Source organism: Malaclemys terrapin, chromosome 21, assembly GCF_027887155.1.
Source record: "Malaclemys terrapin pileata isolate rMalTer1 chromosome 21, rMalTer1.hap1, whole genome shotgun sequence".
Classification (NCBI taxonomy): domain Eukaryota; kingdom Metazoa; phylum Chordata; order Testudines; family Emydidae; genus Malaclemys; species Malaclemys terrapin.
Genome location: NC_071525.1, coordinates 20558942 through 20585308, shown reverse-complemented (window position 1 = coordinate 20585308; position 26367 = coordinate 20558942). Strand labels below are relative to the sequence as shown.

The 26367-nt window shown below is 68.7% G+C and overlaps 1 protein-coding gene across 3 annotated transcripts; it reads left to right on the top strand.

Annotated features, from left to right (window-relative positions):
• Window positions 1–820: 820 nt before the first annotated feature.
• CIC (capicua transcriptional repressor) lies at window positions 821–25675 on the top strand. Of its 3 annotated transcripts, none has more exons than XM_054010829.1 (21): window positions 821–922; window positions 3882–6388; window positions 14528–14677; window positions 14932–15136; window positions 15562–15691; window positions 16518–16700; window positions 16948–17113; window positions 17200–17387; window positions 17588–17807; window positions 18020–18120; window positions 18341–19484; window positions 19784–19971; window positions 20044–20171; window positions 20251–20435; window positions 20990–21229; window positions 21569–22017; window positions 22194–22444; window positions 22576–22730; window positions 23269–23400; window positions 23618–23749; window positions 24581–25675. In XM_054010829.1, the coding sequence occupies exons 2-21, from the start codon at window positions 3916–3918 to the stop codon at window positions 24874–24876; spliced, it is 7116 nt and encodes a 2371-aa protein (XP_053866804.1). In that variant the 5' UTR covers window positions 821–922; window positions 3882–3915; the 3' UTR covers window positions 24877–25675. The 3 variants fall into 3 exon arrangements, with proteins under 3 accessions (XP_053866804.1, XP_053866805.1, XP_053866803.1); XM_054010830.1 differs by lacking the exon at window positions 821–922 and adding an exon at window positions 1746–1865 and having other exon boundaries at window positions 22579–22730; XM_054010828.1 differs by lacking the exon at window positions 821–922 and adding an exon at window positions 1746–1865.
• Window positions 25676–26367: the final 692 nt, after the last annotated feature.

Sequence of the window (26367 nt, the reverse complement as noted above, 5' to 3'; positions counted from 1 at the left end):
TCTGTATGAGGAAGGGGTTGCATTGCATGCAACTGTGTCTGTACAGGGCGATGGTGTTGCATTCCATGCAACTGTGTGTACAGGGTTGCATTGTGTGCACCCATGCGTGTGCGGGAGCGGGGTATTGCATAGCATTCAGCAGTCCCTGTGTGGGAGAGTTTGCATTGCATGCAGCAAATGTGTGCAGGGGTTGTATTAAAATGCAACCCCGTACACACCATTGTATGCAACGCATGGACCAGCGGGTGGGTTGCATAGCATGCACTGGTGCACGTGCAGGGTTGCATTAAAAAAGCACCCCTGCACACATCAGTGCATGTCATGCAACCCCTTGCAGGCATGTCCGAGCATGCAACGCATGGACCGGTGTGTGTGTGTGTGTGTGTGTGTGTGTGGTGGGGGGGTTGCAGTGTATGCATTGCTGCGTGCAGGGCGGTTGTACTGCATAGGCAGGGGTGTGTGAAAGGAGCTGCAGGGCATGCACCGGTGTGTGGGTGGGGTGCGTTGCATGCATCGGTGCGCGCGGGGTATGTACGTTGCGTTGCATGCACGGCGGGCGCGCGCCGGGGCGATACCAGCGGCCGTGGCTCCCAGCCTCCAGCGTGTCACACACTCTCCGCTCCGCCTTCTTCCCTGGCCTGCCGGAGGCGGCTCCTGATTGGACGAGGGCTCTGCCGCTCCTAGCCAATAGGGGCACAGTGCGATGACTTCATCCCTCGGTCGCCCCGGGCGCGGATTGGCTGTGGCCAGCCCCGCCTCCGGCCCCCACGTGGGGCGTGTGTATGTGTGCTGGGGGCGGGGGGGTTCCCGGTCCGGGCGCTGATTGGCCGCGGTGCGGGCCGCGGCGGCTCCGCTGTTGCTGAGAGGAAGCGCGAGGAGCCCGGACGAGGCGCGACGGGACCGGGCCGGGAGAGACCGCCGGGTGAGCGCATGATTATGTTAATGAGATGCAAATGACATGCAAATAACCCTTCCCCAGGAGGGCGTCCGGAGGGGGCTCCTGCCCTCTCCCCTTGGAGTTTCGCTCCCAGGCCCTGCGGGGGGGGAGGTGGCGGAGCCGCCGCGGCGGGTGATGGGAGTTGTAGTCTTTCCGCGGGGGGCGCCCAGATGCCTCCATGGGGCGGGCCACGGCGGGGACTACATCTCCCAGCATGCACCGTGCGGTACTTGCCTGCCTTGGAGCAGGGTCGGTTGCGGGGGGTGCTGGGAGATGTAGTGTGGGGAGCTCGCCGGCGGGGACTACATCTCCCGGCAGGTCCCGCGCGCAGCGGGAAGCGGCCGCTCTGCATGCCGGGAGCCGTAGTGGTTCCGCGGGGAGGGGGCGCTGGGACTCGTGCCGGGATGCGGACTACAACTCCCATGACGCGCGGCGCGGCCTCGCGCTTCCTCCTCGCTCAGCGCCAGGTAAACAAGTCTGGGCCTGGCCCCGCCCCGCCCCTTCTCTGCTATTGGCTACTGTACCTCCTGCCCCGGCCTCCTTTGCCCGCCAGCGGCCGCTCATTGACTACTGTAAGTGTCACTCGAAGGGAAGGGGCAGGATGGGCCTGGGATCGTACTCGCCTCTCCTCGCCTCTGAATGGCCACTGCTACTGCCACTCGTAGGGGCGGGCCGTGTGCAGGGCATGCCTCGTGCCCGTTGGCCCTCGCGGCTGCCAGTCAGAGGTTTGTGAGCGCTGATTGGCCGGCGGCTCCAGCTGGTCCAGATTCATTCACCATTTTGTCTGCTGGAGTAAAAGGGGCTCGGAGGGGCCGAGAGGGGCTCGGGCTGGACCATCCCGTGGTGCGGGGGGGACCGGGTTGTACCAACCCCCTGGATAGGGGGCAGGGCTGTACTCGGCTCCCCCTCCGACGGGTGGGGCAAACAGGTAAGGGGGCCCCGGGGCGATACCAACCCCCCCGTCAGAAAATGGGGGGAGCCCCCCGGGAGGTACCAAATAACCCTCCCACCCGAGAATGGGGGGAGCCCCCCCGGGCGATACCAGCCCCCCCGAAAATAGGGGGACCCCCCGGGCGGTAGTAACCAACCCCCCCGAGAATGGGGGGAGCCCCCCTGGGCGGTACCAACCACCCCCCCTCTGAGAATGGGGGGAGTCCCCTGTGGCGGTACCACCCCCGAGAATGGGGGGAGCCCCCCTGGGCCAGCCCCCCTGAAAATAGGGAGAGCCCCCCGGGTGGTACCAACCAACCCCCCCCTCTAAGAATGGGGGGAGCCCTCCCCAGGCTGTACCACCCCCGAGAATGGGGGGAGCCCCCCGGGCGGTACCAACCACCCCCCTCTCAAAATGGGGGGAGCCCCCTGGGAGGTACCCCACTCTGAGAAGGGGGGAGCCTCCTGGCGGTACCAGCCCCCCTGAAAATAGGGGGAGCCCCCCAGGCAGTACTAACCAACCCCCGCTCTGAAAATGGGGGGAGCCCCCCTGGGTGGTTCCAACCACCCCCCTGAGAATGGGGGGAGCCCCCTGGGGTGGTACCAGCCCCTCCTGAAAATAGGGGGAGCCCCCCCAGGCGGTACCAACCAACCCCCCTCTAAGAATGGGGGGAGCCCCCCCAGGTGGTACCATCCTCAAGAATGGGGGACCCCCCTGGGCGGTACCTACCAGCCCCCCAAGAATGGGGGGAACCCCCTGGGGAGGTACCAGCCCCCCCGAAAATAGGGGGAGCCCCTGGGGTAGTACCAACCCGCCTGAAAATGGGGGGAGCCCCCCGGGTGGTACTGACCCCCCCCGAAAATGAGGGGAGCCCCCTCCCCCGGGCAGTACTAACCTTCAATAGTGTGGCAGAAAAGGGCTGCACCATTTTTTGCAGGGTGGGCAAAAGGGTTGTGTTGCTATTATGGGATGGGGTTTCCCGGGTGAGAGGGACCCCCTGGGATAGTATTATGGAGTGGAGAGTGGTGAGCCACTCAGGAGACCCCAGCATGTGTGTCTGGGGGGAGCTGGGGGCGAAGGGGGTTCTCTGGGCCTGATGAACCAGGGGAAATGGGGTCCAGGGCAAGGGGGGTGTCAGGATGTCCTCGGGGGGCTGGGCTGTCAGTGTTGGGGCTGGGTGAGATGAGTAGGCGAGGCAGAAAAGGCGGACGGGGCTGGCCTGGGGGGTGTTGGGATTGGGGTTCTCTGGTATTGGGGGGGGTTGGTGGTTCTGGCCCCATTTCCTCCCAGAGGGGCCAGGCCGGGGCCAGCCGCTGTCCCGTCTAAGCGGGGGAGGGGATGGCATTCCAGCCACTTCTGGGGCTCTGCTGAGATTGGGGGGCAAGGATCGTCCCCGGGCATCTCTGCAGCTGGGACATCCCACCCGCATTTACACACTGGGGGGGTGGGGGGGGGCTTTAAGATCTGCACATGGGCAGAGATTTCCCCCCCCCACAACCTTGGTTAACCTCTCCCTGCCTGGGGTAGGCTGGGCTGGGCCAGGATTCGGGGCAAACAGGCACGGGGGTGGGGGGGGACTTAGCCCCGTGCCCTGAACAGGGTGTATAAGGGGATGTTCTTCTCCCACACAGGAGCTTGCTGGCCCCCCCAGGAGCTCACTTCCCCGCCATTCCCCAAGTGTGGGTGGACACGAGGTCCCAGCACTGTCTCTGCCCCCCGGGACTATACACAAACTTTCCTCCTGCCAGTCGGGATGTGGGGGGAGCCCCGGGCTGGGCTAGCAGGGCTGTGGGTTGGAGTTGAGGGGCCGTGGAAGAGCTAGGGGGGCCAGGGCTGGGCTAGCAGGGCTGTGGGTTGGAGTTGAGGGGCCCCAGAAGAACTTGGGGGGGCAGGGCTGGGCTAGTAGGGAGCTGTGCGTTGGGGTTCAGGGGGCCCAGCAGAGCTGGGGGAAGCCCTGGGTTGGGTTGTCCAGACCTCACCCCTTGACCTTGTCTCCCGCTCCCGTCCTCCCAGGTCCTGTGTATCCACCCGGCCTGGAGGCTGGAAGATGAAACCCGCGAGGAAGGCTGCCACCTCCTCCTCTTCCTCCTCGTCCAGCAGCAGCAGCCGCTCTCCCCCGTCCACCCGGGCCAAGACCCAGAAGCGCAGGACGGCTGAGGGGGGGCCCAAGCCGGCAGGGGAGGAGGAGGGGGGCGGGGGAGGCGGGGAGGAAAGCCCTGCCCAGCCCCCGCCCTTGCCAAGCCCCCATCTCATGCCAGTGAAGATGGACCCCTACGAGCCGCCCGAGGGGGAGCCGGGGTGCGACGACCCTCCAGGGGAGCCCCCTCTGAGCCGCAAGACGGCCACCTTCAAATCCCGAGCCCCCCGCAAGAACCCGGCGGCTGGGGAGGAGTGGAGCGGGTCCGAGGGCTCCGGGGCGCCTGGCGAGGAGGGCGCCGGGCACTGCCCCTCCTCCAGCACCGACACGGCCAGCGAGCACTCGGCCGACGAGGACGCCAAGGGAGCCGGGGGGGAGTTGTGGGGCCCGGCCCCCGGCCCCAGCGATTATGATCTGCGGCTGCTGCGCTCGCAGCGGGTCCTGGCCCGGCGCCAGGGCATCTTCCAGCCAGCCGTGGTCAAGCATGTCCGGCGTGGCCAGGACCTGGGACTTCAGTTCGCCGGCGACCGGGCCATCACCTACTACGAGGGGGCACTGGGCTCGGGGGCCCTGGACGTGGTCCTGGACACCACACCCCCTGCGGGCGCTGTGGCAGTGGGGGCTCGTGTCTGCGTCAGCGTGGCCCCCGAGGAGACGGCCTACTACGAGGGCACCGTGCTGGAGGTGAGCCTGAAGCCGGCCTCCTACAAGGTGCGTCTCGCCGGCCTCAGCCCGGCCCCCCGCAAGGACACGGTGTGGGTGCCGCGCTCCGGCCTGCGGCTGCTTCGCCCGCCCTGGAGCCCGGCTGTCGCCGCGCCCCCCAAGCCAGAGGAGGAGGAGCCTCCCTGCCCTGAGCCCAAGCAGCCGGAGGACGCCGAGGTCTCCAAGATCAGCGCCGGCGTGCGGGGGGCAGGGGAAGAGAAGCCCCCGGCCGCCCCCCCGCAGCTGCTGTCGCCCCCCAAGTCCCCGGCCTTTGCCCGCCTGCCGGAGCAGGCCTCCCCGCTGCTGAGCCCCGAGGCAGGCGGCAGCCGGAGCAGCAGCGTGGTGTCGGTGGAGAAGTGCAGCACTCCGGGCTCGGCGCGCTCCCGCACGCCCCTGACGGCCGCCCAGCAGAAGTACAAGAAGGGGGACGTGGTCTGCACCCCCAACGGCATCCGCAAGAAGTTCAACGGGAAGCAATGGCGCCGGCTCTGCTCCCGCGAGGGCTGCATGAAGGAGTCGCAGCGGCGCGGCTACTGCTCCCGCCACCTCTCCATGCGCACCAAGGAGCTGGAGAGCCTGTCGGAGGGCCGGGCCAGCGGGCTGCGGGAGGGCAGCGCCGAGTTCGACTGGGATGAGACGTCCCACGACAGCGAGGCCAGCAGCGCCCGCGGCGACTCCCGCCCCCGCCTGGTGGCGCCGGCCGACCTGTCCCGCTTCGAGTTCGACGAGTGCGAGGCGGCCGTCATGCTAGTGTCGCTGGGCAGCTCGCGCTCGGGCACCCCGTCCTTCTCGCCCGTCTCCACCCAGTCGCCGTTCTCGCCCGCCCCCTCGCCGTCCCCCTCGCCCCTCTTCGGCTTCCGGCCCGCCAACTTCAGCCCCATCAACGCCTCGCCCGTCATTCAGCGGGCGGCCGCCCGCAGCCGCCACGTCAGCGCCAGCACGCCCAAAGGGGCGGGGGGCGGCGTGCTGAGCCCCGAGATGCTGCACCACGCCCCACACCGGGAGCGGCACTCCTCGGGCATCGTGCCCACCTTCCAGACCAACCTGACTTTCACCGTGCCCATGAGCCCCAGCAAGCGCAAGGCAGAGGCGCCCCATGGCGGGCCGGGTGGGGGCGCCGACTTCCAGAAGAGCGACAGCCTGGACTCGGGGGTGGAGTCGGTCTCCCACACCCCCACCCCCTCCACGCCTGCCGGCTTCCGGGCTGTCTCGCCCCCCGGCCCCGGGCCCTTCTCCTCCCGCTCCCAGCAGGCCTCGCCGCTGCTGCTGCTTTCCCCGCCAACCGGGCTGACCTCCGACCCCAGCCCCACGGTGCGCCGGGTGCCAGCTGTGCAGCGGGACTCGCCCGTCATCGTCCGCAACCCCGACGTGCCGCTGCCCTCCAAGTTCACAGAGAAGCCGCGGGACGGGCGGGCGGGCAGCCCCCGGCTGGGCAAGGTGGGCACCAAAGAACAGCTGCAGGTGCCGGTGCCCATCAATATGGGGCGGGCGCTGCCCTGCAGCCAGCCCAGCGCTGTCCCGGCCCCGGAGCAGGCGCCCCCCGTCTTCAGCGTCTCCTCGCCCTTCCAGCCAGTCGCCTTCCACCCCTCCCCGGCCGCCCTGCTGCCCGTCATTGTGCCCAACGACTACTCCGGGCCGCCGGCCCCCAAGAAAGAGATCATCATGGGCCGGCCTGGCACAGGTAAAGGACCTCCGAGGGGCCCTCAGGCCTGGCCTCAGCGCGGTGCTGCAGGGAGCGGGGTGGGGGCTCAGGAGGGGGCGCTCTTACCTCTCATATACATTGCTCTTGAACCTGCACATCTGTGCCGGGAGAGGGGTCCCTGTATGAACAGCTCCTGCGCCCCACCCCAGAGGTGGCCGCATCCCAGTGCCGGGTGAAGGGTCCCTGTATAACCAGCCCCTGGGCCCCACCCCAGAGGTGGCCGCATCCCAGTGCCGGGTGAAGGGTCCCTGTATAACCAGCCCCTGGGCCCCACCCCAGAGGTGGCTGCATCCCCGTGCCGGGTGAAGGGTCCCTGTATAACCAGCCCCTGGGCCCCACCCCAGAGGTGGCCGCATCTCAGCACTGGGCGAGGGATGCCGGGTTAGGAGTTGTGCCTAGTCTGTGGGCTCAGCTCTCAACATTGATCTCTAACCTAGTTCAGCCTAAAAGGCAACCCCCCCCCCCCACGCCCTCTGGCTGGGGTCAGTGGGTGGGATGGGAGGAACGTGGCTGCGTGTGATGCTGAACGTGCACAGCCCTGGGTGTGTGGGTGTGTGAGAGACGCCCGTGCCCTGAAGGGGACGCTGTGTGTGTGTGTGTGTGTGTGTCTCACGCTGACTGGCCTTGGGGGCTCAGTCTCCCTCTGGTTCCCCACGTGGCTGCCACCAAACCCTGCTGGCACCCGCCCCCACTGTCCGGTGCTGGCCACGCTCACTCGCCTAGGCTGGGGTGGGGCGCCTCGATGATTCTCCATGGGGCTTTTTCTCTTGCACGCTTGTTCTTACCCAGGCCTGGATCTCTGGTGCAGGGCTTGCATGTAGGACTCGCATGCTCAATTTTGCATAGCCTGGGGCTCTTGGGGCAGCGTTCGCACACTAGCCCTCTCATATGCTCATTCTTGCACAGGTCTGGGGTTCCCAGTGCAGGGTTCACACACTCGCTGTCGCACTGAGCCGGGCCCAGCTCCCTGCCCTAGGGTTGTGGGTGTGAACAGGCAGCTCACTTGCTCCCCTCCCATCACCATCCCTGCAGGAGTGGGGATGTAGTTTGCCGTCTCCTGGCAACCGGTAACCAGAGCGACCATCTCCCTGTGCTTCCAGCCCTGTCTCTATTTATATTGGAGCGAGTGGGGTGGGTGTGCAAGTGGGCGTGCGATGGGGTTGCACGAGTTCAGGGGACATGACAAAGCCGGCCTCTCCAGCTCCCCAATCTCTCCCCAGCGCACGTGTGGCTGGCACAGATGTGCACCAAAGCAGTTGCACACATAACATACTTACACGGAGCACACTCATGAACACAAGTGTGTTATGCCTGGTTCACGTGTCATTTGCATGGACAGAATGTTTCACAGACCCCCTCACCTTAGTCACAGCCCTGTGGTGCACACGTGGCTCTGGCACACCTAACACACTGTGCTCACACCTCGCCTGCTGCTCCTGCACACTTGTGCACACCTGTCCTGGCAGCTCCAGGCTGTCAACTGTGCATAGCGTGTATACAGATGCCCCCCCGTTCCCACAGACACGAGTGTGTTATCCACACAGATGCTGGGTGTGGGCACACCGCCTAGACGCTCCGACGCGTTATCCACACCTGGGTCTCACAGCAATGGGGTTGGGGGTTCACCTGGGGGGGAGGGGGTGCAGGCTCACACCAGCCCTCAGCCACAGCGCCACGCTCGCCGGGCTGGAGCAGCTGCTCACACGCACAAGGCCCGGTGGCGCTGGGTGTCTCTGGCGCAGCCGTGCCTGGGCAGCTTCGCACGCATCGCACGTTCACCTGCCATCTCGCACTCCTTTGCACTCCCTCCCTCCCCCATTCACTGTTGTCTGCTTCTGCATGTTTGCCTCCCCCGGGGGGGCGTCTTGCACGCTCACACTGGCATTGCTGGGGGGGTACTTGTTCTCTGGGTTGCCCTGGAGACCCCATGGAGTCCTTGGCAACGGCTGCTGCTTTCTGGGGGGGGGGTGTCTGGGGTTGCCAGGGAGACCCACATCCTTCCTGTGTGGGGCAGGGTTGCCCCAGGGTGGGGGAGGGTGGACAGGATGCCCCCTAGTTCCTTTTGTGCCCTCATGGTCGGGTCGCTCCCCCCCCCAATGTTCTTAGGGGGCCCCTGGCTGCAAGATGTGTCCCTGGTGGCCACTGGAACGTCCCACGGGCCATCCCCCGTCTCTGCCCTCCAGAACTGTGTGGGGGGGAGGGGGACCCCAAGCCTATGTGTCCCTGCCGCCCCCTGCTGGAGGGGCCAAGTCCTGCTGTGTGTGTGTTACACATTGTACATTGTGGGTGGTTCTGTGTGTGTTGTGGGCTGTCTTCTGCTGGCTGTGTGGCGTGTGGGTTTGTTTCTGTCCAGGGGGTGCGTGTTCTTATTCTTTGGGTGTGTTGTCGAGTTGGTTACTGTCTTGTTCTTGTTGTGTCTCTGCTCTACGTGTCTGAGTGTGTTAAACTGCAGCTGTGCGTAGTGTGATGTTCCAGTGCAATGGCGTGTGTGCGTCCGTCTCAGTGTATCTTGTCTCTTTTGTGGGGTGTAGGTGCGTGTGCATATATCGCCTACTGTACAGTCGTGTCTCTCTCTGCGTGGGTGTCTCTCTGGTGTGTCTGTGGGTGCTGGCGGGGGGTGTTTGGGTGTTTGTGTGTCTCTTGCTTGCTGTGTGTGTGTGTGTTTTGGGGTGGTGGTTCTCTCTCACATGTGTGTTGTGTGTTTGCGCCTCCCCCCACATGAGCTCTCAGCCCGGGGCTGGGTGGGGTGGGGTTGCTGGGCTCTCTCCGCCCCCTCCCCATTGACCCAGGGGATGGGGGACTGCCTGCCCGGGGTGTGGGCAGAGGCTGTGTTGACTCTTACCAGGCCCAGCAGCCTATGTGGGGAGTGCGCACGGGCCCCGGGTTGGCAGGGCCCCAGACGTGGGGGCCACGGCCTCCCTGGCAGGGCCGGCGCCTCCCCCCGGGGGGAGCGTATCCCAAGAATGCAGCTGGGCCCCCAGCGAGTGGTCGGCGGGCAGCCAGCGCCCTTGGGAGCGTGTGTGTGTGTGTGGTAGAGTGGGTGTGTGTCTGTGTCAGTGTGTGGGTGTGAGAGCGCGGGGTGTGTGTGTCTCCAAGTCTGTGTGTGAGCGTGTCAGCATGCCCAGCTGTGTGAGCGAGAGGGAATGCACGTGTGTGTCAGTGTCAACGTGCCCACGTGTGTGTACATATGCACAGCTCTGTGTGAGTGAACGTGCACAGCTGTGTGTGAAAACATGCTAGTGCACACCGCTCTGTGCGTGTGTCAGTGCCTGTGTGTGCGTGTAAATGCAGGTATTTGTGTGAGAACATATGAGCATTTCATGCCCACCAGGAGCATCAGTGGGAGGCCTGGGTGGGAGTGTGGTTGAAGTTCAGGCAAGCGTGGCTGGGTAGCACACACTGCTGTGAGTGTGTCAGCTGCGGGAGTTTGGGGTGCGTGAATGTTAGAAGTGCACACGAGTGGGTGTGTGGAGCGTGAGCAAGCGTGTTAAATGTGCACACGAGTGTGTGTGGAGCATGAGCGAGTGTGTTAGAAGTGCACACGAGTGGGTCTGTGGAGCATGAGCGAGTGCACGAGTGGGTGTGTGGCGCGTGAGTGAGCATGTTAAATGTGCACACGAGTGTGTGTGGAGCATGAGTGAGCGTGTTAGAAGTGCACACGAGTGGGTCTGTGGAGCATGAGCGAGCGCACGAGTGTGTGGAGCGTGAGCGAGCGTGTGAGAAGTGCACACAAGTGTGTGTGTGGAGCATGAGCCAGCGTGGTAGATGTGCACAGGAGTGTGTGTGGAGCGTGAGCGAGCGTGTTAGAAGTGCACACGAGTGTGGGTGGAGCGTGAGTGAGCGTGTTAGAAGTGCACACGAGTGGGTCTGTGGAGCATGAGCGAGCGGGTTAGAACTGCACACGAGTGTGTGCGGGCGTGTCAGACGTGCACAGGCGCGTGCCCGGCCGGCCCACGTGACCCGTGTCCTGCCGTGCCCCGAGGCCCGGGTGAGGGGCGCGGCGGGGCGCAGCAGGACCCGGGCTGAGCGGCCCCCCCTCGCGCGGCGGCGGGGGGGGGCGGGGGAGCAGCCAATGGCTGGCGCCGCCGCCCCCCGCCAATCGGGAGCCGAGCCGCTCATTTGCATAGCGGTGACGTCGGCGCGGCGGCCAATGGGCGGGCGGCGTGTGTGAGCGCCGCTCATTTGCATGTGAATGACCCGGGGCGGCGGCAGCCAATGGGGCGGCGGGGGGCGATGGGGCCTGCGTGACGCGGGGCGCGTGGGGGGGGCCGCCCTTGTTCCCAGGCGGGGCCGGGCCGGGACAAGCGGCGACAGGCGGCGGGTGCCCGGCAACGGCGACAGGCGGAGACCCCCCCCCGCGCGCGCGCGCCCTTCCCGGCCCCGCGCGCCCGTCCCCGCCGCGCGCTCCCGCCGGGGTGAGGCGCCCCCGGCCGGCAGGGGGCGTGGGGGGGGCATGCCCGCCGCCGCCCCCCCGCGATGTTCTCCACGGAGCGACCCCCGGCAGCGCTGCCCCCCCCGCCGCGGCGCGGGCTCGGCATGTTCGGTCAGTGGCGCGCGCGGGGGGGGGGCGGTGACCTTTGAACCCTGGCGCGGGGACCCCCGGAGCTGCCCCCGACCGAGCCCCATTGGCAGCCGCGGGCGGAGCGTGGGGGGGGCAGGAGTGGGGCGCGGGGCCCCTCCCTTCTGGGGGCGCCAGGTCCTGCGGGGGGGGGCAGGAATAGGGGACACGACCCCTCCTCTCTATGGGGCGCCAGGTCCTGTGGGGGGGGGACTGGCGGGGGGGGCAGGAGTGGGGTGCGGGACCCTCTCCTCTGGGGGGCGCCAGGTCCTGTCCAGATCCATGTTTGGGGGCTGGCTGGGGGGCAGGAGTGGGGTGCGGGACCCTCTCCTCTGGGGGGCGCCAGGTCCTGTCCAGATCCATGTTTGGGGGCTGGCTGGGGGGCAGGAGTGGGGTGCGGGACCCTCTCCTCTGGGGGGCGCCAGGTCCTGTCCAGATCCATGTTTGGGGGCTGGCTGGGGGGCAGGAATGGGGCGCAGGGCCCCTCCCCTCTGTGGCACTGGCCCCGATCCGGCTCCAGGGCAGTGACCGAGTGTCTGGGTCGCAGCCCCAGCACAATGGCTGAGGACTGGACGGGCCGCCAGGGCCCCCTGCTCCCCCCCTCGATGCCGGGGGTCCCCTTGCCCCATCCCTGGGCTCCCCTGGGGCAGTCGGGCTCTAGGGGCAACTGAGCTCGTGCCATCCCCCGAGTCTGAATTAACTTCCCAGCGCAGACCTGCCCCTCCCTGCCAGGTGCATGCGCAGGACTCCTGGGTTCTCGCCCAGGCTCTGGGAGGGGAGTGGGGTCTAGTGGTTAAAGCAGTGGAGCTGGGAGCCAGGACTCCTGGGTTCTCTGCCCCGCCCTGGGAGGGGAGTGGGGGCTGGTGGGTTAGAGCAGGGGGGGCTGGGAGCCAGGACTCCTGGGTTCTCTGCCCCGCCCTGGGAGGGGAGTGGGGGCTGGTGGGTTAGAGCGGGGGGAGCTGGGAGCCAGGACTCCTGGGTTCTCTCCCTTGCTCTGGGAGGGGAGTTTGGGCTGGTGGGTTAGAGCGGGGGGAGCTGGGAGCCAGGACTCCTGGGTTCTCTCCCTTGCTCTGGGAGGGGAGTTTGGGCTGGTGGGTTAGAGCGGGGGGAGCTGGGAGCCAGGACTCCTGGGTTCTCTCCCTTGCTCTGGGAGGGGAGTGGGGGCTGGTGGGTTAGAGCAGGGGGAGCTGGGAGCCAGGACTCCTGGGTTCTCTCCCTTGCTCTGGGAGGGGAGTTTGGGCTGGTGGGTTAGAGCGGGGGGAGCTGGGAGCCAGGACTCCTGGGTTCTCTCCCTTGCTCTGGGAGGGGAGTTTGGGCTGGTGGGTTAGAGCAGGGGGGGCTGGGAGCCAGGACTCCTGGGTTCTCTCCCTTGCTCTGGGAGGGGAGTGGGGGCTGGTGGGTTAGAGCGGGGGGAGCTGGGAGCCAGGACTCCTGGGTTCTCTCCCTTGCTCTGGGAGGGGAGTTTGGGCTGGGTGGGTTAGAGCGGGGGGAGCTGGGAGCCAGGACTCCTGGGTTCTCTCCCTTGCTCTGGGAGGGGAGTTTGGGCTGGTGGGTTAGAGCAGGGGGGGCTGGGAGCCAGGACTCCTGGGTTCTCTCCCTTGCTCTGGGAGGGGAGTGGGGGCTGGTGGGTTAGAGCAGGGGGAGCTGGGAGCCAGGACTCCTGGGTTCTCTCCCTGGCTGACTGTGTGACCTTGGCCAGTCCCTCAGGTTTCCTGCCTGACCCTGCCGTGGGGCGTTGTGCTCTCGTGGCCGTGACGCGTTTTCGGGGGTGTGGGTCTGTGCCCCCCTCAGCCCTTCAAACCCATCCTCGGTTGGAGTTCGGCGCCATCGTGGGGGATGGGGAGCAGTGACGTGACCCCCTGAGGCTGGGGGGCTGCAGTGACACCCCCCCCCCCCGCTGAAATCCTCTCCCATCCTGTCTCCCTCCCCCCCCCCGCCCTGGCGGGGGATGTGGTCACCGGCCGGAGAACAGGAAGGCAGCGCCGGCTTCCCGGCAGCGCCCCACCACCAGCCACTTAAGGGCTTTAATAATTGAGTTAGCCGCGCACGCGCCCTGTGCCCGGGTCGGGGGGAGTGCCCGGGCGACCTGCAGGCCAGGGGGCTGGGCGGGATCCACGGGACAGGCAGCGGGGGCGCTGAGGGGGTGGTTCGCGTCGGGGTGGGGGTGGGAGGTGGGTTGGTGTAGGTGGCTGGGGCTATGATGCTGCGACGTGGGGGGGGTGGCCGTGGCATGCTGCCCCATTGCCTGTGGGGAGCTCCCCGCTGTGGCACAAGCAGCTGGGGGGTGGGCACCTTCGCATGTAGGGCACCACATAGCTAGGGCTACAGCGCCCATCCGGGCTGCCCATGTGGGGACTGCCCTGAGGTAGGTGCCTGGGCTGGGGCCAGGCAGGGGTCAGGCCGGGGCCTGAACAGGCAGGTGTGGGGGGCAGCCTGGGGTCTCGCTGGTGGGGTGCGGAGGTTGTTGCGTTCGGGTGTCTGGCGGTGCTTTGTGTGATGCAGGTTGGGTAGGACTCGGGTTGCCGTGGTGTGTTATGGGATGTCCTGGTGTATTTGTGTTTGCAGAGCTGCGTTGCGCTGCAGGATGGTGTGCGTTGTGTTACTTTGCATGGCTGTGTAGCGTTGCAGTGTGTGTGTGTTGGATGGCCCAGCTGCATCGTGTTGGGGCATGTGTGTGTGAGGGCTGTGATGGGTTGTAGGACATTGTGTTGTGCTGCGGTGTGTGTGTCTGTGGTGTGTTGCTGTGCGTCTTGCACTGTGCTGGGGTGTGTGGCAGGGCTGCAGGTGCTGTGTGTGTGGTTGTGTCCCTGCCCCCTCCTCGCCCCCCGGTAGTGCGGCTCAGCCTGAGAGGCCCTGCGGGAATGGGGGAGGGGATCTGCTGGGGCTGCAAAATGTGGGGGGGATGGAGCGGGACACACACACCACACACACACACACACAGTGCTGCGTGTTTTCCCTGTCCTGCGCTCTGAGCTACCCCCTCCAGGGATTGGCGTGGGGTGATGTCCTACTCTGGGGGGCCCTAGGGGGCTGCTGGCTCAGTGCTGGGCAGATCAGTGCTGGGGGGCTCCCCTCCCTGCGTACATCCCTGGGCTTGGCAGCCGTTGTGGGTCAAAGCAGAGTCCCCACACCTGCCCTCCCCTCCTACAACCAGCACCTCTGGGGCTGCTCCCCCCATTCACCCCCAGGTTGGGGGGAGGGATCCTGGTGCAAAGGAAAACTCCAGAGTCCTTCCCTGTTGCTGGGAGTCTGGGGGGCCAGGGAGCCCCAATACTGGGGTACGGTGCAGGGCAGAGTGACCCGGGGGGAGAGAACCCAGGCGTCCTGGCTCCCAGCCCCCCTGCTCTAACCACCAGCCCCCGCTCCCCTCCCTGAGCCGGGGAGAGAACCCAGGAGTCCTGGCTCCCAGCCCCCCCTGCTCTAACCACCAGACCCCGCTCCCCTCCCAGAGCTGGGGAGAGAACCCAGGCGTCCTGGCTCCCAGCCCCCCGCCCCAGTTGGGAGAGAACCTAGGCTTCCTGGCTGTGTGTTTAACCCTTTGCCTGCTCTCTCCCTTCCAGTCTGGACCAACGTGGAGCCGCGGTCTGTGGCCGTGTTCCCGTGGCATTCCCTTGTGCCCTTCCTGGCCCCCAGCCAGCCGGACTCCTCCGTCCAGCCCAGCGAGGGCCAGCAGCCTGTCAATCACCCCGCGGTGTCCAATCAGAACAAAGGTGAGGATGGGACAGCCCCATGTGGGGCACTTGGGAAGGGCCAGGGGGGCTGTGAGCCAGCCCAGCTCCTTGCCAGCACAGGGGAGCTGCTGGCTTTTGTGTGTGACCCACTAAAATGGTGCCCGCGCAGCAAGCAAGGGGTGCAGCCAGCAGGGGGAGCTCGGGCTGTTGTATTTCAGTGTGACCCACAAAAATGGCCCCTCTCTGCCTGGTGCATTCTCATGGGCTGTCGCCCTTGATCTTTGCCCCACCAGAGCCTCCAGAATCAGCGGCCGTTGCCCATGACCTCCCGGGGGTTGCGTCGGGGGCTGAGCTGGGGGCTTCCCGCCCCGACAGTCCAGCCTCAGCCCCCCAGGCCACGGCAGCGGCTGGAGGGGGAGAGGGCCCCTCCCAGCTCGAGGACGAGGCCCCGGGGCCCCCAAGGCTGGACAGCGAGACAGAGAGCGACCACGATGACCCGTGAGTGGGGGAGGGGTTGGGGGACATGGGGCTAGTGCAAGGGGGATGGGGAGACGGGGCTGGCATGGGGGGGCTGGGGCTGGCGGGGGGTACGAGGGGGATGGGGGGACGGGGCTGGTGCAAGGGGGATGGGGAGACGGGGCTGGCACAGGGGACATGGGGCTGGTGCAGGGGTTCGAGGAGGATGGAGGGACATGGGGCTGGTGGGGGAGTAAGGAGGGTTGTTTGTGGCACGTGGTCAGGGCCGGCAGGGGGACATGAGTTGGGGGATTGGGGCTTGTGGGGTGGAGGCAGGGGCAGGGTCGGGGGCGGGCTGTGAGGGGATCTGGGGCAGGGACCAGGCTGGGGGGAGGTTGGGGAGGGGTCAGGGACGTGTCGGGATCGAGGGGCAGCAGGGTTACAAGAGTGGCACCCGCCCTGCGCAGGTTCCTGTCGATCGTGTCCCCCGAGATCCAGCTCCCTCTGCAGCCCGGGAAGCGCCGGACGCAGTCGCTGAGCGCCCTGCCCAAGGACCGAGACTCTTCCTCCGAGAAGGATGGGCGCAGCCCCAACAAGGTGAGCCAGACTGTCCCCCCCCCCCCCCCCCACGCTGTGTGCATGGAACAGCCCAGAGAGACCTGCTTTCCCCCCCCCCCCCTGCATGGAATGGTACAGAGACAAGTGTTCCCCCCGCAGTGCTGTGTGCATGGAACAGCCCAGAGAGACCTGCTCCCCCCCCATCCCTGTGCATGGAATGGTACAGAGACAAGTGTCCCCCCCCACGCCGTGTGCATGGAACAGCCCAGAGAGACCTGCTCCCCCCATCTCTGTGCATGGAATGGTACAGAGACAAGTGTTCCCCCCGCAGTGCTGTGTGCATGGAACAGCCCAGAGAGACCTGCTCCCCCCATCTCTGTGCATGGAATGGTACAGAGACAAGTGTTCCCCCCGCAGTGCTGTGTGCATGGAACAGTCCAGGGAGACCTGCTCCCCCCCATTCCTGTGCATGGAATAGTACAGAGACAAGTGTTCCCCCCCACAGTGCTGTGTGCATGGAACAGTCCAGAGAGACTTGCACCTCCCCAAGGCCAAGTGCATTATCCCCTATGTGGAATGCAGCATGAGAATTCACCCCTCCTTTAATTCCCACATGGAACGCACCACAAGACCTCATGCGCCCCCCCATCCTCCATCTGGAACGCTCCATGGTAACTCCCCCTCCATCCCCCAAATGGAATGTGGCATGAGAACTCACCCCCCCCCTTTATTTAATACATGGAACACTCCATGAGGACCCCCCCATAGGCTCCCCTCGGTGGGGAAGGCCATGATTGGCTGCGACTCCCCCCAGTCTCCCAATAGGAGAGATGTGATTGGTTGTGGGTGCTTTGCTCGTTTGCAGCGGGAGAAGGACCATATCCGGCGACCCATGAACGCCTTCATGATCTTCAGCAAGCGGCACCGGGCTCTGGTGCACCAGCGGCACCCGAACCAGGACAACCGCACCGTTAGCAAGATCCTGGGCGAGTGGTGGTACGCGCTGGGGCCCAAGGAGAAGCAGAAGTACCATGACCTGGCCTTCCAGGTGCGGGCACCAGGGCGGGGTCGGGGCGGGGGTGTCAGCGGGGGGCGCTGTGCTGCACGGGGCGCCATGTTGCGGTGGGGGTCAACGAGGGAGTCGGGGGCCCAGCATTGAGGTCAGCCGGGGGGCGGTGGTGAGTGGGGGGCTCGGGGGCCAGTGACTCAGGCAGGGGGAGCGGGGGAGTCGGGGATCCGGTGGGCAGGCGGCTCGGGGGGGCAGCGGGGCGCACCCTAACCTGGTCCCTGCGTAGGTGAAGGAGGCGCACTTCAAGGCGCACCCCGACTGGAAGTGGTGTAACAAGGACCGGAAGAAGTCCAGCTCGGATGCCAAGCCCTTGGCGCCGGGGCCCGGGGGGGGCCCCAAGGAGGCGCGGGAACGCAGCATGTCAGAGACGGGCACGGCCACCGTGCTGGGAGGTGAGACCCCCCCTTCCCTCTTCCCCCCGCCTCCCCCTTGGGGCTCCCCCGACAGCCCGCTCAGCCTCTCTCTTCTCTCCCCGTAGCCTCCTCGGAGATCCCAGCGCTGGCGGGGCCAGAGAGCAAGGCAGGGGGCACAGGGCACGCGCCCGGGGAGCGGCTGAGCCATGTGCCGGGGGCTGGGGCGCAGCGGCCCCGGGCCTTCTCCCACAGCGGGGTGCATGGGCTGGACGCCGGGGAGCGGGACAGCCAGGCGCTGCAGGAGCTCACGCAGGTACTGGGGGGCTGGGAGTTTGGGGGGGGTGGGCTGGGGTTTGGGGGGGTGCAGAGCGGGTGTATTGGGTCCCCTGTGGGGAGGCCGTGCTGGGGGCGGGGGGATGGGATCCCTGATGAGGAAGAGGGTCTGGGTTGGGGGGCCCTTCTGGGAGGAGGTGCAGCGGTCCCAGCCCTCAATCGCTCCCCGCTCTGTTGCAGATGTGTTCCGGCCCGTCGCCCTACCCCGGCGGGAAGGGGCAGTATGGGGGGCCGGGCCCCTCGGGGTCCCCATTCGCAGCTCCAGGTGAGGGTCCCCGGCCCCCCCTGCTGCCGCCGGCCCCCCGCGCCGCCCGCTCCCAGCGCATGGCCAGCGAGGACATGACGAGCGACGAGGAGCGCATGGTCATCTGCGAGGAGGAGGGGGACGATGATGTCATTGGTGAGCCCCCCCGAACCCGTCAGAGCCTGCCCAGAGCCCCCGGACTCCCCACTGCCCCCCAGAACCCCTTTAGCCCCCCCGTGGCCCTGCTTTATGGCTGCACACCCCACAGCTGTGTCCCCCCGGCACAGCTCTGCAGGGAGGGGGTGGGACCGGGCAGCGAGGAGGGGGCCTTGCGGGCGTCACTGACTCTGCCCCTTCCTGCCCCCCAGCGGACGATGGGTTCAACCCGCCTGACATTGACCTGAAGTGCAAGGAGCGGGTGACGGACAGCGAAAGCGAGACCTCCTCGGGCGAGGAGCCCGACGGCAAGGTGAGGGCGGTGGGGGGTTGATGGGGGAAGGGGGAGCTATGTGGGTTTCATGGGGGCAGGGAAGGGCTGTGGGGGGCAGGGAGAGGCAATGGGGCTGTGTGAGGGTAGATGGGGGGCAGGGGGAGGCAGTGGGGCTATGCGGGGGTTGATGGGGGGCAGGGAGGGGGGAGCTATGTGGGGCAGTACCTAACCTCCCCCCTGTGTCTCTCTCTGCCTCCAGGGCTTTGGGCGGAAGCTATTCTCCCCAGTGATCCGCTCCCCGCCGCTGCCCCCCTCCTCGGGCGCCTTCGCCTCCTGCCGCCCGCCAGCCCCCACCGAGCTGGACCTGCCCCACGGCCCCGACCAGACCCCCCTGGCCAAGCCCTACAGCCCCTTCCCGCTGGCGCTCAGCCCCTTCAAGGCCCAGGACTCACGGGGGCCCCGGCCCCCTGGCCCCCTGCCAGCCAAGCGCCCTGAGCCGCCCCCCCCTTACCGCAGGAAGCGGGCTGACAGTGCCGGGGGGGCTGAGACGGGCGCTGCCGGACCCTCGGTCATCTCCTCCCCCGGGGGGGTGCTGCAGGCGCTGGTGCTGCCGGAGCCGGGGCGCCTGTCCGCGGGCACGGTGCTGGTGCCGGCCCCCTCGCTCAGCGGCTACGGCGGGGCGCCGGGCCTGGCACGCACCGCCTCCACCGTGGTCACCAACGTGGTCAAGCCGGTCAGCAGCACCCCCGTGCCCATCGCCAGCAAGCCCTTCCCTCGGGGGGCAGGTGAGGGCAGGCCCCTGCTCAGCCCCCCAGCCCTGGAGCTGGCCCCGCCGCCCCTGGCCGTGCTGGGGGGTGCCAAGCCGGAGGCCGTGCCCGTGGGTCGCATCGGCCTGCTCTACGCCGACAAGAAGCCTCCGCCCCCCGCTAGCCAGGCCCCATCCCCCCACCTGGTGGTCGGGCCAATGGGCAAGGCTCCGGCGGCCCCGGGCAACATGGTGACCAACCTGCTGGTGGGGCAGGCGGGGGGCACGGCGGCCGGGCCGGCCCCCGTAACTGTGCTGCCGCCGCAGCCCTCAGTGCAGTTCATTACCCAGAACCCCCCGGGGGCTGGGCCCAATGGGCCGGTCCCCCTGGGCATCCTGCAGCCCCAGGGCCTCCTGTCAGGGGCGCCAGGCAAGGCCGGGGGCATCACCCAGGTGCAGTACATCCTGCCCACCCTGCCCCAGCAGCTGCATGTGGCCGGGGGCAAGGGGCCAGGGGCCGGAGCCGCCAGCATCCACTTCACCCTGCCCCCCACCAGCAGCAAGGTGCTCGCCACCGCGCCCCACGGCCTGCCCATCCTCCAGCCTGGGCCTGGCAGTGCCAGCACCGCCGTCACCGTCGTCTCCACCGCACCCAAAGGTGGGGGGCGCTGGCCCCAGGGGCTGGCTGGCTCGGGGATGGGGCGGAGGGCTGGTGTGTGGGGTGGGGAATGGGGCGGGTGGCTGGCTGGTGCATGGGGTGGGGATTGGTGTGGGGGGCTGGATGGGGTGGGCGTTGGGGGATGGGACGGGGGGCTGACTGGTGCTTGGGGGATGGGGTGGGGGGCTGGCTGGCTCGAGGGGTGGGGGATGGGACGGGGGGCTGGCTGGTGCGTGGGGGATGGGACGGGAGCTCCCTCTCCCCCACCCCGCCCTGATGCGGCCCCTGTCTCCCCCCAGCCCAGTCGGCGTCTCCGGTGCAGGCCCCGGGCCCCGGAGGCTCGGCCCACCTGGTGCAGGGCAAGGTGCTAGTGCCCGTGGCAGCCCCCCAGGTGACGGTGCGGCCCGGGGGTGGGGCTGGCCCCATGGCCCAGGTGGCGCCGCCCTTCCCGGTGCCCCTGCAGAACGGAGCCCAGCCCGCCAGCAAGGTGAGTGCGTGTCTGTGCTGGGGGGGGGGGGTGGCTTGGGGGTCCCTCTAACCCCCCTGCTTTGCCCCCCAGATCATCCAGCTGACGCCGCTGACCCCCGCGCCGAACAGTGCCGCCCTGGCGCCCCCCCTGAGCCCCGCCACGGCCCTCGTGGGACCCCCCAGCCAGGCCCAGAAGGTGCTGCTGCCCTCCTCCACCAGGTAGGCACCGGGGCAGTGGGGGGGGGCAGGGCTCCGTGTCGCCCCCACCTGCCAGTAACGCTCCCCCCTCTCTGCTCAGGATCACCTATGTGCAGTCCACAGGCGGGCACCAGCTGACCCTGGGCACCTCGGCCTCCCCCTCGCAGCCTGGCGCCGCCCCCGCCGCCACCTATGTGCAGGCCCCTGTGGGGCCGGCCCCCATGGCTCTGGGCTTCACGGCCATCGGGCCCAGCGGGCCGGCCATTGTGCAACCGCTGCTCTCGGGTAAGCGGGGGGCTGTGAATGGGGGGTGATGCACTCGATCCAGACCCCTGCTCTCCCCAAGTGTTTGGCGGGGCTGGCGCTGGGGTGTCGGTACCAAGGAGGGGCAGATAGCTGTGTCGGGGACGTGGGGGGAGGACAGGGGGCGGGGACTGGGTCGGGGCACAGGGGGGCGGGGACTGGGTCGGGGCACAGGGGGGCGGGGACTGGGTCGGGTGACCTGCGTGGGGCTGGTGCCAGGCGGGGGGCTGGTTTGGGGACACTGGGGGGCACAGGGGCTGGCAGTGGATGGTGGCAGGGGGCTGGAGCCGGGGGGCTGGTGCCAGACGGGGACAGAGTTGGAGGCGTGGGGCGGGGATGGTGCTGGATGGGGGCAGGGGGCTGGGGCAGGGGAGCGGGACGGTACTGGATGGGGGCAGGGGAGCGGGTGGGGGGGACGGCGCTGGTTGGGGGCAGGGGAGCGGGGGTGGAGGGGATGGCACCGGACGGGGTGGAGGGGATGGCACCGGACGGGGTCAAGGGCGGGTCTGTCTCACCCTTGGCGTTTCTCTCCCCAGGGCAGAGCCCCCTGCTGGCCCCGGGGCAGGTGGGGGTTTCCCCGCTGCCCAGCCCCCAGCTGCCCCCCTCCTGCAGCGGCCCGGTGATCACGGCCATCTACCCCGGCCCCCCGAGCGCCGGCCCCGCCCCGTCACCCGCCCACGGTCTCGTCTACAGCGTGGCCAGCCCCGCCCCGGCCCCCATCCTGCCCAAGGGCAGCAGTGCCGGCAGCCAGGGCACACTGGGGCCTGGACCCATGGGTATGAATGGAATGGGGTGGGGCTGGGCGGGGGCGGGGCCCCACCCCCATGACCACAGAATGGGGCGGGGCTATGGAACAGGGGGTGGGGCTGGGCAGGGCCCAACCCCTATGGCCACAGAATGGGGGAGGAGCTATGGAAGGGGCGGGGCTGAGCAGGGCCAGATTCTTATGGGTATGGGCTGGGGGCAGGATTCTGGGGGGGGGGGCGGGGTAGGCTCCACCGTCACGGGTATGGAACTGGAGCCGGAGCTTTTGGGTGGGGGTGGGGCTGCGGGGTGTGAGTGGGGGGTCCCTGTGGCCCCCCTGGTCCCCCATGACTGTCTCTCTCCCCCCACAGGCCCCCTCGCCTTTCCCCCAGCGCCCGCCCGGCCCCCCCGCCCCCCGCCGAAGCCCCCCCAGAAGGTGAAGGCCGCCATCGCCAGCATCCCTGTGGGCTCCTACGAGATGGCCCCATCACCCAGCCCTGCCCGGCCTCCGGGGGGGCAGCAGACGGAGCCCGGGGGTCCTCCCCGTGTCCCCCGGGAGCTGGAGAGCCCCAGGGAGCTCCCGGAGCCGCCTGCCCCCTCCCCACCGCCCCAGCTCCCCCGGCCTGGGCCAGCTCCAGACCCGGAGAGCTGGGATGGGCGCCCCCCCTCGCCCGCGCCCTCCCAGCACCTGGTGCCCGAGGCTGAGAGCGGCGAGGGCTGGAGCCAGCGGGAGGCGGTGCCGGGGGCTGGCGAGGAACGAACACCCCGAGAGCCGGCGAGCGCCCCCGGAGCCGCCCTGGGGGGCAAGGGGCCCGAGACGGTGAGTGACCCCCCCCATCATCCTCCCACCCTACCCCCACACCGCACCCCACCCACTGCTCCCTGGGGGGCAAGGGGCCCGAGAGGGTGAGTGACCCCCGCCCCCATCCCCTCCTGTCCGCCATCACTTCCCAAATCCTTTCCTGCCCCTGGTGCTAACGCTTCTCTCCCCCGCAGACCCCCCGGGGGCCCGTCTCTCCCGACTGGAGGGTCCCGGGTCCTGAGAGCCGCCCTGAAGCCCCAGCCCCCCCTGCCGGCCCTTCGTCCTCTGCGCTCAGCCCCGCCCCCGCTGGCTCTGGGGAGGGGTCCAGGGGGGCAGGCCCCACCCCCGGTGCGCCTGAGGGCCCGGAGCGCAAGGAGGGGGCGGGCGGCAAGAAGGTGAAGGTCCGGCCTCCCCCGCTGAAGAAAACCTTCGACTCGGTGGACAAGTGAGTGACGGGGGGGTTGGGGGTCACGGCCGGGGCGCTGCTCAGGGCCCTCGCTCCTGGGTCAGGCTCGGGGGAGGGGGACCCCGGCGTCCGGGAGAGCCGGTGCATGACGCGCCCTGCCCCTCCCCCAGCAGGGTTCTGTCCGAGGTGGATTTCGAGGAGCGATTCGCGGAGCTGCCCGAGTTCAAGCCCGAGGAGGTTCTGCCCTCGCCCACGCTGCAGTCGCTGGCCACCTCGCCCCGCGCCATCCTGGGCAGCTACCGCAAGAAACGCAAGAACTCCACCGGTGCGCGGGGGCTGCGGTCGGGAGTGAGGGGCACCTGGGGGACAGGGGGCTGTGGGTCGGGAGTGAGGGGCACTGGGGGACGGGGCTGTGGGTTGGGAGTGAGGGGCACTGGAGGACAGGGGGCTGCAGTCGGGAGTGAGGGGCACCTGGGAGACAGGGGGCTGTGGGTCAGGAGTGAGGGACACCGGGGGGCACTGGCAAGCGGGGGCTGCGGGTCAGGAGTGAGGGGCACTGGGGGACGGGGCTGTGGGTCGGGAGTGAGGGGCACTGGAGGACAGGGGACGGTAGTCGGAAGTGAGGGGCACCAGCACAGCTGGGGGGCTGCGGGTTGGGAGTGAGGGGCACCGGTGGAGCTAGGAGGCTGCAGGTTGAGAGTGAGGGGCACCGGAGAGCGGGGGGGGCTGCGAGTCGGGAGTGAGGGGCACCAGCAGAGCTGGGGGGCTGTGAGTTTGGAGTGAGGGGCACTGGCAGGCTCAGGGGGGCAGAGGCCCCATGCAGGAGGGGATGGGGGGCTCATTAACCCTTTGGCCTCTCCCAGACCTGGACTCCTCCACCGAGGACCCCATCTCACCCAAGCGGAAGATGCGGCGCCGCTCGAGCTGCAGCTCGGAGCCCAACACGCCCAAGAGCGCCAAGTGCGAGGGCGACATCTTCACCTTCGACAAGACGGGTGAGGCCTGGGGGCGGGGCCCAGCCAGGGGGCCAAGCTGGAATGATGGGATGGGGATGGGGCGGGGCCTGGAGGAAGGGGTGGGGCTCACCCTGGGGCGGGGCCTGGAGGATGGGGTGGGGCTCACCCTGGGGCGGGGCCTGGAGGAAGGGGCGGGGCTCACACAGGGGCGGGGGCGGCAGGCGCGGAGGCGGAGTCTCACGGCCCCTCCCCCCAGGCGCGGAGGCGGAGGACGTGCTGGGGGAGTTGGAGTACGAGAAGGTCCCGTATTCGTCGCTGCGCCGGACCCTGGACCAGAGACGGGCGCTGGTCATGCAGCTCTTCCAGGACCACAGCTTCTTCCCCTCGGGTCAGTGCTGCCGGGGCCGCTGCCAGCACGCCGCTAGGGGGCGCTGTGCCAGGGGCACCGTGGGGCGGGGAGCGGGGCTCCGTAGGGGGCACCGGGGAGCGGGGTGAGGGGCTCCGTAGGGGGCACTGTGGGGCAGGGTGAGGGGCTCCGTAGGGGGCACTGTGGGGCGGGAAGCGGGGTGAGGGGCTCTGTAGGGGGCACTGTGGGGCGGGCCGAGGGGCTCCGTATAGGGTGTCATGGGGTACCTCTTGGTGTAATGTAGGACAGTTGTGGGCTCCCCGGTGTGTTGAGTCCAGGAGTGGGGCAGGACCCCATGTCCCGCCTAGTCCCAGCCCCCGTGATTCTGGAGCCCAGCGTTGGGGGATGCAGGCATCTCCTTCGTGTCCTGTCCCAAACTGCTGTGCGGCCACACCCTGTCCACCCCCGGCACCGGCGAGGGGTCCCCACGGAACCGCCCCCCCACCCCACAGGGGCCGCGTCCCTGCACCGGCAAGGGGTCCCCGTGGAACCCCCCACCCCACAGGGGCCATGTCCTGGCGCCGGCGAGGGGTCCCCATGGAACTGCCCCCCCACCCCACAGGAGCTGTGTCCCGGCGCCAGCGATGGGTTCCCTCGGAACTGGCCCCCCACCCCACAGGGGCCGTGTCCCGGCGCCGGCGATGGGTTCCCGCGGAACCTCCCCCCCTCCCCCACAGGGGCCGTGTCCCGGCGCCGGCGAGGGGTCCCCGCGGAACCGCCCCCCCACCCCCACAGGGGCCGCGTCCCCGCGCCGGTGAGGGGTCCCCGCAGAACCGGCCCTGTGTCGCTGACGTGGTGTCTCGTCTCCCGCAGCCCAGGCCACGGCTGCGTTCCAGGCCCGCTACTCCGACATCTTCCCCACCAAGGTCTGCCTGCAGCTGAAGATCCGCGAGGTGCGGCAGAAGATCATGCAGGCGGCCACCCCCACAGAGCAGGCCCCCAGCACGCCCGAGCCAGGGGGCCCGGGCAGTGGCGGTGCCGCGGAGGGGCAGCCCCCGGAGCCTGTGCCCCCCCAGGACTCGGACCCAGGGGCAGAGGCTGGTGGCAGCACCAGCTGGGACAATAGCCAGACGTCTCCCCCGGGGGGCGCCGCAGGCAGCAGCAGATGAAGGGCCTTGAGCGGCACGGCTGGAAGCAAAGCATTCTGGGAGCTTCGCCCGCCTTCCTGCTACACCCCTGACTGGCTCCCCCGGGATGGTCCACTCCGCCATGGACTGCAGCGCCCTACTGCAAGGATGGTCTGCTCCGCCATGGGCACCAGCGCCTGCCCGCCCCCCAGCCAGGATGGTCTGCTCCGCCATGGGCACCAGCGCCTGCCCCCCACAGCTAGGATGGTCTGCTCCGCCATGGGCACCAGCGCCTGCCCCCCACAGCTAGGATGGTCTGCTCCGCCATGGGCACCAGCGCCTGCCCCCCACAGCCAGGATGGTCTGCTCCGCCACGGGCACTAGTGCCTGTCCCCCCCACCCACCAGCTGGGATAGTCTGCTCCACCACAGATGCCAGCGCCTCCCCAAGCTGGGATGGTCTGCTCTGCCGTGGGCACCAGCACCAGCCCTCCCGCCCCCGCTGGGATGGTCTGCTCCAACACAGATGCCAGCGCCTCCCCCCTCCCCAAGCTGGGATGGTCTGCTCTGCCGTGGGCACCAGCACCTGCCCTCCCGCCCCCGCTGGGATGGTCTGCTCCAACGGGATGGTCTGCTCCAACACAGATGCTAGCGCCTCCCCCACTGGGATGGTATGGTCTGCTCTGCTATGCCGCCAGTGGCTCCCCCCATACCCATGGTGGCACCCAGACCCGCCCATTGCAGGCTACTGGCCCCGCCCCTGTCGCCATGGGGACTGCGGGGGGGACATGGACACCTGGGAAGTGACGACTTTTAATAATGTTAAATATTTTGAGACCTGATGCTCTCCTGGCTTGTGTCAGCCTCTGCCTGCCAGGCTCCGCCCCCTGGTGTGCTGGGGATGGGGACTGTGCCAGGCTCCGCCCCCTGGTGTGCTGGGGATGGGGACTGTGCCAGGCTCCGCCCCCTGGTGTGCTGGGGGTGGGGACTGTGCCAGGCTCCGCCCCCTGGTGTGCTGGGGGTGGGGACTGTGCCAGGCTCCGCCCCTTGCCGTGCTGGGGGTGGGGACAGGGCTAGGCTCTCCCCCTCAATTACCTCCCTCCCCCGTCATGCTGGGCTCTGCCCCGACACCCCCACAGCCATGTTGGGCTCCTCCCTCAACCCTCCAGCTGCCTAGGGGGCCAGGGATAAATCCAGGCTCCGCCCCTCCACCCCAGTCCCCTCAGGGGCTCTGGCTTGGCCCAGCTGGTCGCCCCGCTCTGGGGGAGCTGGCCCCTGACGTAGCCGGGGCCTCGCAGGGCTCAGGCCCACACCCCCTCATCTGGGGTCTCTGCCCCCCAGCGCTGGCACCGCTCTGTCACCCCTCCCAGGGGCCTGCCCCCAGCTCCACCAGTCTGCTGCTCCCCGGTACCCTGGTGATGGCAGCTCACCCCTGGCTGCTCCCCCTGCCCTGCGTGTGGGACCTCTTGACCCCACATCTCGGGTCCATGTCACTTCCCCCAGCCCCACCCCATCCCACGGGACACAGACCTGC